The sequence below is a fragment of the Heptranchias perlo genome, chromosome 15 (genome assembly GCF_035084215.1).
Source record: "Heptranchias perlo isolate sHepPer1 chromosome 15, sHepPer1.hap1, whole genome shotgun sequence".
Lineage (NCBI taxonomy): Eukaryota > Metazoa > Chordata > Chondrichthyes > Hexanchiformes > Hexanchidae > Heptranchias > Heptranchias perlo.
This window is the reverse complement of record NC_090339.1, coordinates 55,312,055-55,327,599: the sequence shown is the minus strand read 5'-3', so window position 1 is coordinate 55,327,599 and position 15,545 is coordinate 55,312,055. Positions and strand designations below refer to the sequence as shown.

Here is a 15,545-nt window from a genome sequence, read left to right as displayed (position 1 = left end):
GCCTATCCTGCCTGAGGCAGTGGTTGGACAATATGGCGTTCGTCATCTGAGCATGCCGTGGGGACAACTTCCATTGTCCCATTGGCAAAAGGTTCCCGCCCATTGACTTTAACCATGACCTGTCAAAAATAGACTTGATGAAATGCTTGTAACATGCATCTGATATTTTACATTTTATTTTAATCTTAGGTGGTGATGACTTTGACTTGCTTGATGCCCTCTCTGACAACCCCACTCCAAAGCCACGTAAGTTTCCTGAATGATGAGGATCTTGGTGAGCATTTCTTTTGTCTGAAATACTGAAGGTCAATGGTCAAAGAGTTTTCACAAGATGGAGATTCTGACCCAAATTCGAAACTATAGTTCTCTTTTTAAAAAGTCCAGGATTCTACTTCAGGAACCTGCACTATTTTAAAATCACACAATGCTGGTGTTTGTTCACATTCTAACAATAGTGTGTAACAGCATTGAAATCCTTGAGCACTAAACCTGTAGCACTGTAACATGTTAACAGATTTACCCCAAACTGCATATTGGACTTGATACCTGACTCCACCAGAAACTGCACAAAAACTTTGTGCATGCTCCCTTCAATAAGAATGGTCACCTCAACAAGTTAATGGTGGGGAGGGGGTGCAGGGGCAGGGGCAGGGAAGAGCCAAAGTTATTTTAGAATAGTATTGACTGAGGCCTGGGATCTGTAGTTGTCGTATGGCCTAGCGAAATGGAACAAATAATGTTTTCAGTAAACGCGGAGTGTGGGTTCGGTTGAAAGTAGTCCATTGAATGACCATACAGCTTAACATTAGCTAGACATCTCGCTCAAAACAAATACCATTTTTGACCACATTTGAGAAAGGGTTTTCCTATAGCCAACCCATAAAAATGTTGGCCTAGGTTTTCCAATCACACCATGACCCTCATTGCGCTCCGCCCCATCCACCCCCACCAAACGAACAGCTATGTCATCTCCTGAGAGGGGCAAAATAAGAGAAATAATTCAGGGAGTGGTGGGGAAATTCCTTTCCGACCTCCAAAGGCGATCAGATAAGTTCCGGGAGACGCATCAACCAATGACCCACCTACCCTTTGAACATTCTGATGTCAACCCAGCCAAGAACTCATCCAACTCCCTTTTGAATGCTTGCAATGAATCCACACTCACAGCACCAGCCGGCAACTTATTCCAAAGGTCGACGACCCTCTTTGAAAAGGAACCCCTCCTGACATCTAACCTTGTATGTTATATGGATGTCCTCTGGTCCTCCCTAACCCCTCTCATTCAAATAGCCTGTCCACATGGACCGAATCTAATTCTTTTGTTATTTTAAAGATGTCAATCGAATCCCCCTGAAGTCAGTGCTTTTCTAGAGTAAAAAGACTTGGCTCTCCAGCCCTGTAGTGCTAACTAAGGGTCTTTAAACTAGGGCCTCGGTAACACCCACCACGTGAGGAGATGAAAACTGGCCTCTAGATGAGGCCTAACCAATGTCTTGTACAAGGACTGTATAATGTTTTTTGTTTTGTGTTCTATTGCCCTAGCAATATATCCTAATATTCTTACTTGCTTTTTGCTATAGCTTTGCGGGATTGGTCGTGAACCGTAAGAGATTCATGTACTAGGTCTTTCTCCCGCTGAACAATCTTGTGTTCGCATCCCTGCATGGTATACACATGCTTGGTGATAGCACTACCCACGTGCATAACGCTATATTTATCTATATATTAAATGACAACTGCCAAATGCAGGCCTGTTTTTTCCCCCCTTTGCATCCGGATCTGCCCCTAGTCTATTTTTCTCATCGAAGGAACCAGCATTAGTCATGACGTTAGTCATCGAGGGGATATCTAATTTTTTAAACAGGGAAGAGCACCAGCTGCTAAATGAACCAGTTTATTTTTTACACCTTCTGATATATTCTTAAAAACAGATGCAAGACACATTCACCTGCATTTATAGTGTTAACAGTACAGCACATCAGTGTTCTTAGCTCATGTATTCCGTGATGGCCCCTTCCTCATCGCACCATTGGAACAATGCCCTGTATGTCAAACAAAATGAGTTGGTTATGATGCTGTGGGCCTTTAGCACGTTTCTGAATATGCGTGCACACACGTAGTATATTGCTGGGCAGATGAATAAGAATCTATCAATGGGGTGGAACAGTAGATTTATTTTTGCTGCATTTGGGTTTATTGAAATGCGGACTTTTGGTTGGTTGTGGGGGTGCGGGGGAGGGAGCTGTTGTTGTGTTGACTAAACTATATCTGCTCCTCCATTTCCGTATCTGAATTGAAGTTAATGAAAGTGCAGTCTTATTAGAGTACTGCTCATGGGACTATCAACACACAAATGTGTCTGCTCAGGTGCTTCTCTAATGCCTAGTGCATGCGAGCTTAGTGCTAATAGGGCCAAAGTGTTGCCACAGCTTGGGCAAGACCACACCGCTGAACAGCACAAGACTGCAATAAAGGAGTTCTTCATTACTGATTAACCTCATGGCATTCCTTTCAGCCAAGGCGGTAGCAAAATAGTGCCAGAGACGGAGCCTAACAGGGCTCGCCAGAGACGATTCAATAGGAGGCTGATGCAGCTGCCAGCATCGGATCTGCTCATCTGCAGCCAAGGTCACTCAAGGGAGCCAGCAGCACAAGTTTGTAGAAAAACAAATTAACAAGAACAAGGAAACAAATCCAGTGTGTGCAATGTCTAGGACACACATGCCTCCAGTTTGACTACATAAGGCAGAAGCAAATCTGCTCCGTTTCCAGAGCTGTGATTCCCTCTGGCATTGAAGCCGTGAATTCAGTTGGACGGTGCCCAGGATCGGTCACTTTGCAGCAGTAATTTTAAGGTTTCCCTTTCTGTAGTTATTCCTGGACCATCCTCCAGCCTCCTGCTGCTCCCATTAACCACTATGATGTACAGGAGAGTAGCTTGGTTGATTCATCAAAACTTCCCCTTTCCCCTCTACTGCAGTCTGCTTCCTATTATTGCACTGCTCACATACACATTGAAGCTCCCAAGTACTGAATACATTTATAGCAGTAGAATCTGCTCTACCAATTCCCCCCAAACATTCATCAGTAGCCTTATGAAAGAGATCATTCAGGATTGCGAACTTGAGACTGTATGCATTATGCTGGTAATTCCCAGCATTTATTTTGCTGGGTAGTGAGAGAAAGAAGGACATTGTGATGGAGTTGGAGCTATCCCAGCATTCATAGCATTAGGAATACCCCCTATTAGAACTATAATGCTATCGTTTTGTACAGGGCTTTCACAACTGCTGCACGTGTTAGGATAGCCCGATCTCTGTTGTCTTTTACTTGCTGTCCCTTGAGAGCAAGAGAAAATACTTACAAATCTCACAGCCAGGAACGAAATAGGACCAGGAGGGAAGGATATTAATGGCACTTAGCTTTCCCCTGTGGTACATGTGACAGACACAGCTTGCTGCTTTTAACCATACTTATGTTTTTGGCCCCAAGGCGATACCTTGTGTTTATTACTCATGACTGGAAATCTCACATCTCGCTTTTGTCCAGTGTAGACTGCTTTGGCTGAACACCAAGCTGTCTGCTACTGGTCAATGGTTACAACACAATGCATAATTACCCGAATTGCTCCTGCATTTCTACATGCCTACAAGGTCACAGAAACACTGCACTATTGCAAAAGATACTGGCAAAGTGAAACAATAAAATGGCTTGTTCTTTTCACCTTCCTTCCTCCACCACCACCCCCCCCACTACGAATTCACCAAGTTGTGAACGCCTAGCAACCAGTCCAGTAGGGCTGATTCCACACTCCCAGCAGAGGGCGCACAGCTTGTGAATTTTTTAAAAATTAAATAGACGAAAACTCACTATAGGCTGTGTAGCCTGTAACTTCCTGTGTTGTGCTCCCTGAAAACACTGCCCCCTGCTGGGAGCATGAAAGGGCAGAGTAGGCTCTTTATTCATACCTTAGAATCTTTCACACTTGATTCCACACAGACACATTCAGAAAGTCCTCCCAGCGTAGTTCCAGGGAAGGGTGGGAAACAAAATAAAGTCATATTTTATATATACACATACCAGAGGCTAAAAAGAACAAAATACTTTCATTTGGACTATTGCCCACCAGCATCCAAACTGCAGGATCGGAGAGGTGTGATCACCTGTTTTTTTTTTGTACAGGACTTGCGTTTAAAGGCTTTCCCTCTTATGGATTGAAATGATGCTGTGGCCCAGAGTAACCTCTTGGTAAACTGCTGGAGTGATTCTTAAAACACCAGTCTCCATAATTGGTTTTATTCTCCTCTGCCTCTTGTTAAGCCTCTAATTAGAATCACATTTCCACTTGCCCTGGTTCAGCCATCTGAAAAATATTCTTCATTAAATCCTGTTAAGCCTCCAACCAGAGGGCCGGCTCCACCTGCGAAAGCTGCAGTCATTAGGAACGTGTTCGTCGTTCAACCTGGAAAGAGAGAGCTGCCAATAAACATATTTATCATTCCAATTGTGGCATTGTTTTGAATTCTCTCCGAAACCATCTCTACCATCATTTTGTGTGTTTGTTGGGGGAGAGAAAGGAGTGACAGAAAGGGATGTGAGTGTTTAATTTTCCAATGATTCGCTGCATGGAATTATTTCCATCCTGTTTTTAAAAAAGAAAGGCAATACCAAAAGACTATCAGCAAACTATACAGTGGAAAGAAATGAGGAGAGAGCAGAAGAGGGAACACAAAGCACTTTAAAGACATTATTGTCCCTATTCTTCAATTAGGTTCCACCACCCTTACCTGTTTGTGTTTGGTGGTTCAAGCCGGATGCTTTAAAGGGATAAGCATTCGGCTCTCTCAGACTACTAGAATTGAAATAGACCAAATGTAGGAGAGAAAAACAGAGGGTAACGGAGACCCAGCCTGTGCATGCCGACTGGAATATTGAGTGCAATAAGTAAATTCTCCTGCTAGCCCCCTTTCAGGTTAGCAGGCAGTTCAAAGAGCCACACTGTAGTGTCAGCGATTATGGGTGTGGTAAAACAGATCTCCAAGTTGGCAAGAACTCAGAGAAGCAGATCCCACGGGTAATTAGAGCCCAGTAAAGTTCAGTGGAATCCAGACTGATGTAACAAGGCGACAACAGAAAATGGTCAAAAAATGCATGAAAATTGCCCGTGCTGGAAGGCCTCTAGTTACCTGTCAATCGAACCCTGTGAAGTGGGCACAGTGTAGTTTTTGTTAACCCCAAATATCTAAAATTATTAGTTTAAAGATATCTTCATTAACTCAAAAGTGTAACTACAACCAAATTTTATTTTGTAACTAAATAATTGGTTATAGTAGGTAGACGGGAAAGTAGGGTTGAGGTCGCAATCAGATCAGCCATGATCTTATCAAATGGCAGAACAGGCTCGAGGGGCCGAATGGCCTACTCCTGCTCTTAATTCGTAAGTTCGTATCCAGCCCTTTGGGATGACTACTTGAATGATCCACACAGGAGCAGAACAGGTGAAACATCCTACTTTGCATGCATAGCATCATTTTCTTAAAGGGACAGAGTAGATTTGAATTGGGACAGATTTGAATCAGCAAATTCATTTGGAGCTCATCTCTAGCATCTTAATTCGCCCTTCACTAATCTCCCTGACAGGTTCAGAGTCTCACCCTTTAAATGCCGCAAAATTGCTTTTCCCTAACTACAGAAATCAGCTGCTGTTCACATGCTAAAGTAGCAAATGCGTTTAGTCACACTTCAAAAACAGGTATTCACCGCAGGCTTCCCACCCTTGAGTGTTTTCCATTCCTTAGTACCATAGTGTAGTGGTTATGTTGCTGGACTCTTAATCCAGAGGCCTGGACTAATAATCCAGAAAATGTGAGTTCAGATCCCACCATGGCAGTTTGAGAATTTTGAATTCAGTTAAATAAATTGGGAAATAAAATAAAACGGGATCAGTAAAAGCTGTCGTAAAAACCTAGCTGATTCACTAATGTCCTTTTAGGGAAGGAAACCTGCCGTCCTTACCTGATCTAGCCTATATGTGACTCCAGCCCCACACCAACGTGGTTGACTCTTAATTTTCCCCTTAAGTGTCCTAACAAGCCACGCCATTACTTTAAGAAAGTGGCCCACCACCTTCTCGGCAACTAGGAATAGGCAATAAATGCCAGTCTTTCCAGCAAGAATTTTTTAAAAAATTCTCCATTCAGCGATGATCTGGGAATGATAACATTGTTCAAAGCTGCGCTATAACTTTCCAGATATTTATCTCTTGTTTATTCCCAAAGTTATATGAAAGGTTTTATTGTACCAGTACAGAACATGGTTACCAGGTACAGTAGTGTAGTGGTTATGTTACTGAACTGGCAATCTGAGGCCTGAACTAATAATCCATGGAACATGAGTTCAAATCTCACCATGACAGTTTTAGGCTATATTTAGATAACAGTCTCCACCTTGTGGTTGTAACTCTAAGTTATCAAGCAGCTACTGTTTGTGTAATGTATTTCCAAAATACTTGCTGAATTGGCTTTACTGTCAACTATGGCTGTTTATAGTCGTGCTTGTCCATTTGCTTAGTCAAGAAATGATCATCTATTTCCAATTATAAGTAAGGCTAGTCTGAGTATTCATCACACCTCACTTGAGATTTTAATTTTGTATTCCAAGATATCTAAAATGGCTACTTTTCCAAAACGTATGAAGTACAACAATTGCACCCCTGACGATTGTCGCTGTAAGACGACATAGACTGATGCAGAGTTTTACGGTTTTTAATTTCCTCTTTTTTTCCCCCTGTACCTTAAGTCTTTAATGTTGCTTCTTGCTAACTGATAGTAGGAGATGGGCAGGAGCAGCCTGAGGTGACTCATGCTTTAGGTGTTTTGCTTTCCTGCCCACCCCTCTTTTTGTTGCCTGACAGCCTGACGGAGATAGGAAACTCAGTTTGTGGGAATTGTGGATGCAAAGCTGCATTCAACCACTCTATTGGCACAGTGCATTGCTAAACCAACACAATGCCATGGGACTGCTTCAGAAGTGCTTGGCTTTTCTAAATGATACCAGTACTTGTAGCTGACTCTGCAGTAGCTAAATGGAGATGCTAGTGGACACAATGAGTGAGTGTAATCTACAGGATCTTTACAGTGTTTCTCTAATGCAGTACACATCAGTAACAGTTTATTTTCTCTACAGCTCCTGCAAAACCTCGTGATCCTTCAGGTGGGACAGGCACAGGTGCGTGCTTTTAACACTAATATCATGCATAGTTTAATATTGAAAGAACTGCTTCAAATATCTTAATTCTCTTTGTGTTCACTTCATCAAAGGTTCCACACAGCTTTATGTTGGCTGGATAAAAACTCAGCAGAAAATGCTTCCAGAGCGTTTGTGAGAAAGATTTCATTTGCATTAGCGCAGCGAGTTGTAATGATCTGGAATGCACTGCCTGAAAGGGTGGTGGAAGCAGATTCAATAGTAGCTTTCAAAATGGAATTAGACGTATGCTTGAAAAGGAAAAATTTGCAGGGCAAAGTGCTGGACTAATTGGATATCTCTTTCGAAGAGTCGACACAGACATGATGGGCCGAATGGCATCCTGTATGTTGCTATGATGACCAGGGCAGTCCGTGGCTCTTGATTGAATTAAAGTTGCAGAATGGGTAGATTTTTGTCAATTGATTTATAATCATCATCATCTAATTAACATATGATTGTGCTCTGCTGGAATTACTTCTGAAGAGAAAGTGGGCTTCTAGGACATGAGAGGCTTAAAGGTGACATTTCTTCACTGGTTACATGGCCTGTGCAAATGGAGGAAAAAGTGATGCTGACTTTGCATGCTGCAAAATACCATTGCCACCATGGGCCACGTCGATAGAACTTAGGGGTGGCACAAATGCAATGAATCTCTATCTGTGCACGTTGTAAAACATGAAACTTAAACTGAAATGCCATGGGTTTTTGTTTAGTGCTGGTGCGTAGCAGCAGGATCAACAGTGCGTGGTGCCTGCACTGACTGCTCCACATCGGAAGGTGTTGAGTCAGGGCCAGGACTTGAACTGAAAATGCAACTGTTCTTTGTTAATAGGGCAAGCGATTTTCTGAGACTTCCTGTGAACTCCTACATTTACTGTGTGTAGTTCGATATGCAAATCTGCTGGACTCAGGCTGCAGAAAGTTCCTGGAGGGAGTAAGAATGCTGGTATTGGGGGGAGGAGCGATAAACACTTGGTTAATTCAGATCAGCGCTTTACACTGGTTTTATCCAACGAGAATGTGGTTTGGATACTTCAATGTGATGTAAGATTTTTATGTCAACACTTCACTTTCGGATGAGAAGTGAAGCCGAGGGCCTGTCTGCCCTGTCAGGTGGACGTAAAAGATCCCACGGCACTATTTCGAAGAAGAGCAGGGGAGTTCTCCCCCGGTGTCCACTATTTCTCCCTCAACCACCATCACTAAAACAGATTATCTGCTCATTATCACATTGCTGTTTGTGGGATCTTGCTGTGTGCAAATTGACTGCCGCGTTTCCGACATTACAACAGTGACTACACTTCAAAAGTACTTAATTGGCTGTAAATCGCTTTGGGCCATCCTGAGGTCGTGAAAGGCACGATATAAATTCAAGTCCTTCGTCACTGAATCCAGCTTTATCCGTTATGCACCTCAAATCTATGTGAACAGAGTTTATCATTCATTCTATAACTGGCTGAATTGCCTAATGAATTTTTTTCAGCCTGTACTTAAGAACTGTTAGTATTTATAATCCCAATATACACCCTTTAATTCTCAATTTTCTGATGGATTCTCCCACCCCTTTATGTTCCCTCTGCACCACACTGTTCCCTGGCTTAAAAAAATAAGGATTACCAATCTGATCCCTGATCTCTGCCAATCTCTAAGGGGAAAGAGCAGGGACTGAGACTAATTGGATAATTCTTTCAAAGAGCCGGCCCAGGTACGATGGGCCAAATGGCCTCCTTCAGTGCTGTATGATTCTATGAATAGCTGTGGGAGATGTCCAAGCATGGCCCAAGGTGACAGATCCTCATACTCCCTCTCCGCCCCCGCCATGAGGAGACATAATAAGCCTTTGTTTATAATTCTCCATAAGGGCGCAGTCAAGGTCACAAAGTCGCTGGATGAGGAATTATCGTGTATGACTGTGGTTGAACTGCCAATGTGTCACATTCTATTTTATACCATTTTGTATCTTCTAAGATGGGTTCTAATACTGCTAATGAATTGCCACATCAAACAGACTGTGTTTCAGTGGGAATACTGAACGTGAAGGCATGTTACAGGGTGAAGAAGTTTTAAAATTATAACAAATACATTGGATTACTGTAAAATTTGCTTCACCACAGTTTTAACTCCAATTGAAACAACACAAAACTTGGACACTTTGAAGGAAGGAGAGGTTTTTTAAAAAAGGGTCACTTAACCAATTTAGAGATCAAACTGCTTGGGACTCTTTTGGGAAACTTGTACATTGAGTAAAACATTTCTGTCGGGCTGTACGAACTATGTCACTTCTTGTGCACTTTCACTTGTGAGCTTTACGTTAATGGGGGAAATCAATCCTATTTGGGCAGATTTTTGCCTTAGCTGAGACAGAATGTGGGCCAGGTCATCAGGATTCCTCTGAATAGCCTCTGTGTAAATCTGAGATTTGTGCCCTCAGGGCACTGCCTCAAACCGATTAACATCCAGTTTCTTAATCAATGGTGTGAAGGCTGCAACCAGTTCACTGGGTGCTAAATTCGGTCATGTAGCGCCCGTTGTTTCAGCGCTACACGGCCTTCAACATTCAAGATGGTGTCTTGGCTGCGCAGGCATCTTGGCATAGTAGTTAGCGCGTGCGCAAAGAGTGATCGCCAGCAGCATGTAAAGTAAGGAGAAAATGGATACAATCGGTGTGCAATGCTGAATTAAAGTGATAAGTCCCAGAATGGTGTAAAGGGAACAAGCAGGATTTACAGCTTAGTGTCTGGATTATTGCTTCTGGCTGCCGAGACGTTTGTAACTGCTTTTTGAAGTCTCCTATACTTGAATACTAGGACTGGGGGACACAGCCTAACATTTAGAGCCAGGTCGTGCAGGAGTGAAGTTAGGAAATGCTTCAACACGCAAAGGGTGGGTGAAGTTTGGAACGCTCTTCTGCAAACGGCAGTTGATACTAGCTCAATTATGAATTCTAAATCTGAAATTGATTCCTGTGAACCAAGGATATTAAGGGATACGGGTCTAAGGTGGGTATATGGAGTTAGGTCACAGGTCCACCATGATCTCAATGAATGGCAGAACAGACTCGAGGGGCTAAATGCCACTGCCATTTGCTGCCTTCTGATATGCGCCACCTTCTCCTGCAAGAAAGTAGGACATGTGTCTGGGTGATGTGCCTGTCATGGTTGAATAGCTGCCAGTATGTGTGGCCTGTGAGTTGTGGGTGGGCGGCTTGCAACAGTGGTAATGTGTAACAATGAGAGGAAACATCTGATTGCAAGAGTTTGGTACAGATGGAAAGGGTCTGTTAGTGTGTGGGTGATGAGGGGTGTAGTACATGGAGCAGTGGATGCGGCTAGTGGTGTAGTTGGTAGGAGACGCCACTAGACAGTTGACCTCATTCACCTTGACCACTCATGTCAAAGCATTGAACTTCTTCCTGCACTGCATCCATGTTCATGATGCTGTGCGCCTGGCATTGACTTCGTCCCCCGCTGCCTCCCACTGCCTTTTGGGTATATGTCTGGAGGGCCTCTTACCCTCCCCCTGCGGATATAGGATGTCCCTCCTTCTGTCCAGCTCTTGCACCAAGGCCTCTAGTGCATCAGCAGAGAGCCTTGGTGCATGCATTCTCGCAGGCCCGGTACAAACTCAGATTGGCAGATTGGTGAGGTCTGGCGTGCAGATTGGAGGATGCTTTCAGCAAGTAACAGGTACCAGCTACCTTTTTAAGAGACACCCTGCCTTTGAGATTGGGGCTTCCCCCTGCTGGTGGTAAGTGCGAAGTACATTGAATCCTCGTGTCAATGCTGATTCGGAACGCTGCTTGAAGGTAAGTGCTCAGGCCTCACAAAAGTCTCGTCCTGCCTACGCAGGGGCCATCGGGCGCGGGGTAATAGCGGATCATGCTACCCCCACCCAATAATATGCCCTATCCAATTTTCCCCCAATATCTCTATCCACGTTGAGAGTAACTGTCATGCAGTATCACAAGATGAGGTTTTCCCCCAGAACACTTAACGTACACAGATCAGAAAACTTGATAAAGAACTGGGTTTGTGAACAAACTATTTTTTTAAATTGGGCTTTAAGGTTATGGGCAGCTTTTTTTTTGTGGTCAGAATTTAAATGAATATTCTAGGCTCCACATACCTTCTACACAGGAGTGCAGAGGTTATGTCGGTGGACTAGCAACCTGCAGATCGTGAGCTCGTACCCCAATGTGGCAAGTTGTGAAACTGAGTTCAACAAACCTGATCATTTGAAAGCTGCTGATTGTTGGAAAATCCCACCGCACTCCTTCAGGGACAGGGAAGCTAATCCGCACCACCTGGTTGCATCTAAATGCCCCCCTGAAGTGCCCTAGCAAGCTACGCAGTTATACAGAGGCCGCCCACCACCACCACCACCTTGGCGCAACTGGGATTGGGCAATAAACGGGGCCTTGCCAGTGTCACCCACATCCTGAGAAATTAAAAATAAAACACAGTTCCAAGCACAAATTCACTTTGGCTGCGTGTAAGTGCAATGTTCAAAGTACATTTCATAGAATCATAGAAGTTTACAACATGGAAACAGGCCCTTCGGCCCAACATGTCCATGTCGCCCAGTTTATACCACTAAGCTAGTCCCAGTTGCCTGCACTTGGCCCATATCCCTCTATACCCATCTTACTCATGTAACTGTCCAAATGCTTTTTAAAAGACAAAATTGTACCCGCCTCTACCAGCTCATTCCAGACACTCACCACCCTTTGAGTGAAAAAATTGCCCCTCTGGACCCTTTTGTATCTCTCCCCTCTCACCTTAAATCTATGTCCCCTCGTTATAGACTCCCCTACCTTTGGGAAAAGATTTTGACTATCTACCTTATCTATGCCCCTTATTATTTTATAGACTTCTATAAGATCACCCCTAAACCTCCTACTCTCCAGGGGAAAAAGTCTCAGCCTATCCAACCTCTCCCTTTAAGTCAAACCATCAAGTCCCGGTAGCATCCTAGTAAATCTTTTCTGCACTCTTTTTCTAGTTACAGGGGCATGTTTTTACCTACCTGATAGCCATCAAACTGCTTGGAGAAGCTTTTCACAGCCCCCAGTCACTGATGATCTCAGGTACTCTGTTACTGGTGTCCCCAGGTGCACCCTGTTGAAATGCATCCTCTGTTTGTGATTTAAACAGCTTTCTGTGTGTTACAGGCATCCTGCCCTTGGGAGGGAGAGGTAAAACTTAATAACACACCTTTTCGAGCTAAAATTTTTTTTATCACTACTCAGTGTAGGTGCCAGTGCACTTGACCTCACAGTCCTATGAGGTACTGGTTTGCCTGTTTTCATGGATGGATTCATATTTATTCAACCAACTGCAGCCATTTCTGATGCGCTTCTGTGTTGCGCACTAGAATTACATAGAACGCACAGCACAGAAACGGGCCATTCAGCCCAACAAGTCCATGCCAGTGTTTGTGCCCCGCACAAGCCTCCTCTCACCCTTCTTCATCTCATCCTATCAACAATTCTGTGCAGTTTTTGGAGAAGAAACAGAAGGTACAAGAAAATTAAGAAGTCATTTGCTCCCTGGGAAGAAAATGAATAATGATAATTTTTTTTTAGAAATACACTAAAGATTCTGTTTTGGAATCCTGACCCAATGTAGCAGATGTACACGAGGTGTTTTTTTAAAAAAAGAAATGTACATCTAAAGGCATCCTGTGGATAAAGTTGCAACCAACAGGCAAAAGGCAATCACTACAGGATCATTTGCTGTGCTCCCTTGTATTTGAGTCCACAGGAAGATTCTAAATAACCTCTTGGACATAAGGTAGCCGTTGTTAACATAGGTGAAAATATCCATTTTTGAAATGTTTCAATGTATAAATGAAATGAATAAAGTTAATGTGTGCTAGGAACTTTTTACGTAGAATTATATAGAAATTACAGCACAGAAACAGGTAATTCGGGCCAACTGGTCTACGCCTGTGTTTATGCTCCACGTGAGCGTCCTCCCACCTGCTTCATCTCACCCTATCAGCATATCCATTCCTTTCTCCCTCATGTACTTATCAAGCTTCCCCTTAAATGCATTGACTTGATAAAGGAGACGTGTTACATGTATTCATTGTTGCAGCCTGGAAGTTACCTTGAAAAGCAGTTCGGCTGTGCAGCAGTACGCTGAGGATGCTCCCCCTCTCCCTTACCCCTTACCTCTCCCTCTCTTCTTCCCTCCCCTCCCCTCCCCTCCATGTTAAGGTCAACATGAACAGACCTACATTTGGTGCCAGATATAAACTGTAAGAAGTTGTACATTTGAATAGTTTGCTCGCTGGTATTGGTAGGATCACAGAGCCAGCAACAGTTATTAGCATCGTTAATGCAACGATCAGCAAACATTCCTAACTTCTGTTTTTTTCTTCCTTAATTTAAAAAAGAAATTGTATGGGTTTCTTGCCCTCACTAAGGTGAGGGATGTCAACACTGGAGCATGGAGCTTTGCACCCAGTGTTTATTTTATATTTCAAAATATACTTTATTTCATAAAATTTAAAGATATACACAGTTCAATGTAAAAGGACATAATTCCAAGCAATGTGGTTTAAACCAATACAATACAGATTGTACATATTACAATCCTATTATTACAATTCAAAACACAGTACATATCTTCTAACACATTCTGCACAATATAAAGTGGGGTGGCTTTATATGGTGGCCTTTCCCCATAGAGCCTTTGCGTAGGCCACACCTCACTTCAGTGCGTCCCACAGCACATACTCCTGGACCTTGGAGTGTGCCAGTCAGCAACTCGGTCATGGACAGCTCCTTCAGCTCGAAGACCAACAGGTTTCAGGCAGACCAAGGGGCCTCCTTCACCGAGTTGATGGTCTTCCAGCCGCAGTTGATATCTGCCTCGGGGTGTGTCCTGGGGAACAGTCTGTAGAGCACAGCATCCTGTGTTACCGAACTGTTGGGGATGAACTGGCACAGATACCAACGCAGCTCTGTCCACACGTTCTGCGTGAAGGGGCAGATCATCGGGAGGTGGACGGCGGTCTCGTCCCCGCCGCAGCCTTGAGGGCAGCTCGCGGTGGCGATGAGATGGTGTTGGAAGGACCGCACTGGGAGGGCCCTTCTCACCACCATCCAGGCCAGGTCCTGGTGCCTGTTGGTCAGTTCTGGCGATGAGACGATCTGCCAAATAACATCGACTGTCTGGTCAGGGAACTGCCCGACCGGATCCACCCTCTCCTTTCCCTGCAGGACTCTTGGAATGTTCCGGGCCGACTACTGTCTGACGGCCTTGTGGTCGAAGGGGTTCCTCTCAGCTCTACTATAGTGAGGGATAGCTGTGGAGTATGCCAAAACAGCATAGGTTAACCCCAACCTCAGAGGAAACCTTTCACATGCACAAATAGAACATTTTATATTTTCCACACCAGCCAACCATTTGGCCTCACTAAGCATAACTAACGCACTAGTTCCAATTGGAACTAAACTGTCTGGCCAGTTTTGTACCGTGGCTCATGCCTATTATGAACTGGGTTGAGACATGTAAATACATAGAAATTACAACACGGAAACTGACCATTCGGGCCAACCAGTCCTTGTGGATGTTTACCATCCACACAATTAAAATCACATTTACCCACCCTGTTCAACCCCTTCTGTTTCATCCACCTATCCAATCTACCTTGCCTGTTGACATGGGTTTTTTCCTCAGTCACTAACCCACAGCCTGAGAACTCTGTATAAAGAAGTTTCTCCTGCCTCTGTTGTAAATCTCTTATGTTTAACCTTGTACCTGTGGCCCCTCGTTCTTGACCTCCTTAACGACTGGCAACAGTCTGCATCTCAAACACATTTATGTAGGATCCTTAGTGCTGTCAGAAAGAAGATCCCAATTGTCTGAGCTAGATTCAAACCCAGGTCCCACCAGTGAAGGACTTTATTCTGAATCGCTCCATCACATTTCGATCACTATTTTTCAAGTTTACCCTACTTTTCCCTCCCCTCCATCCCCAGTGTGTTTTAAAATATATTTATATACTGTAGTTTATAAATCTATATGTATGTTCTGAGATATGTCTGTCACACATGCAGTTCTCTGTCTCAATTATTTTTAAAAAAAGAAAATGAAAGCCAGCCGATTCCTGCTGTTTTAAGACGCTCCTTAAAACCTATCTCTTTGACCAAGCTTTTGGTCACCTGTCCTAATATCTCCTTATGTGGCTCGCTGTCAAATTTTCTTTTGATTATGCTCCTGTGAGCTGCCTTGGGATGTTTTGCTACGTTAAATGCGTTATATAAATGCAAGTTGTTGTTGTTTCTT

The 15,545-nt window shown here is 43.7% G+C and overlaps 1 protein-coding gene across 6 annotated transcripts in view; it reads left to right on the top strand.

Moving 5' to 3' along the window:
• The window catches only part of cd99l2 (CD99 molecule-like 2), a 120,515-nt gene that overhangs the window by 63,425 nt on the left and 41,545 nt on the right, over positions 1-15,545 (top strand). For all 6 annotated transcript variants that reach the window (XR_010965798.1, XM_067997278.1, XM_067997277.1 and 3 more), the window contains 2 exons: positions 190-246; positions 7,186-7,227. Coding sequence is in view for 5 of the 6 variants with exons in the window: in XM_067997278.1 (XP_067853379.1) it covers positions 190-246; positions 7,186-7,227 (99 nt within the window). In the remaining variant the exon portion in view is untranslated. The remainder of the gene's footprint in view (positions 1-189; positions 247-7,185; positions 7,228-15,545) is intronic.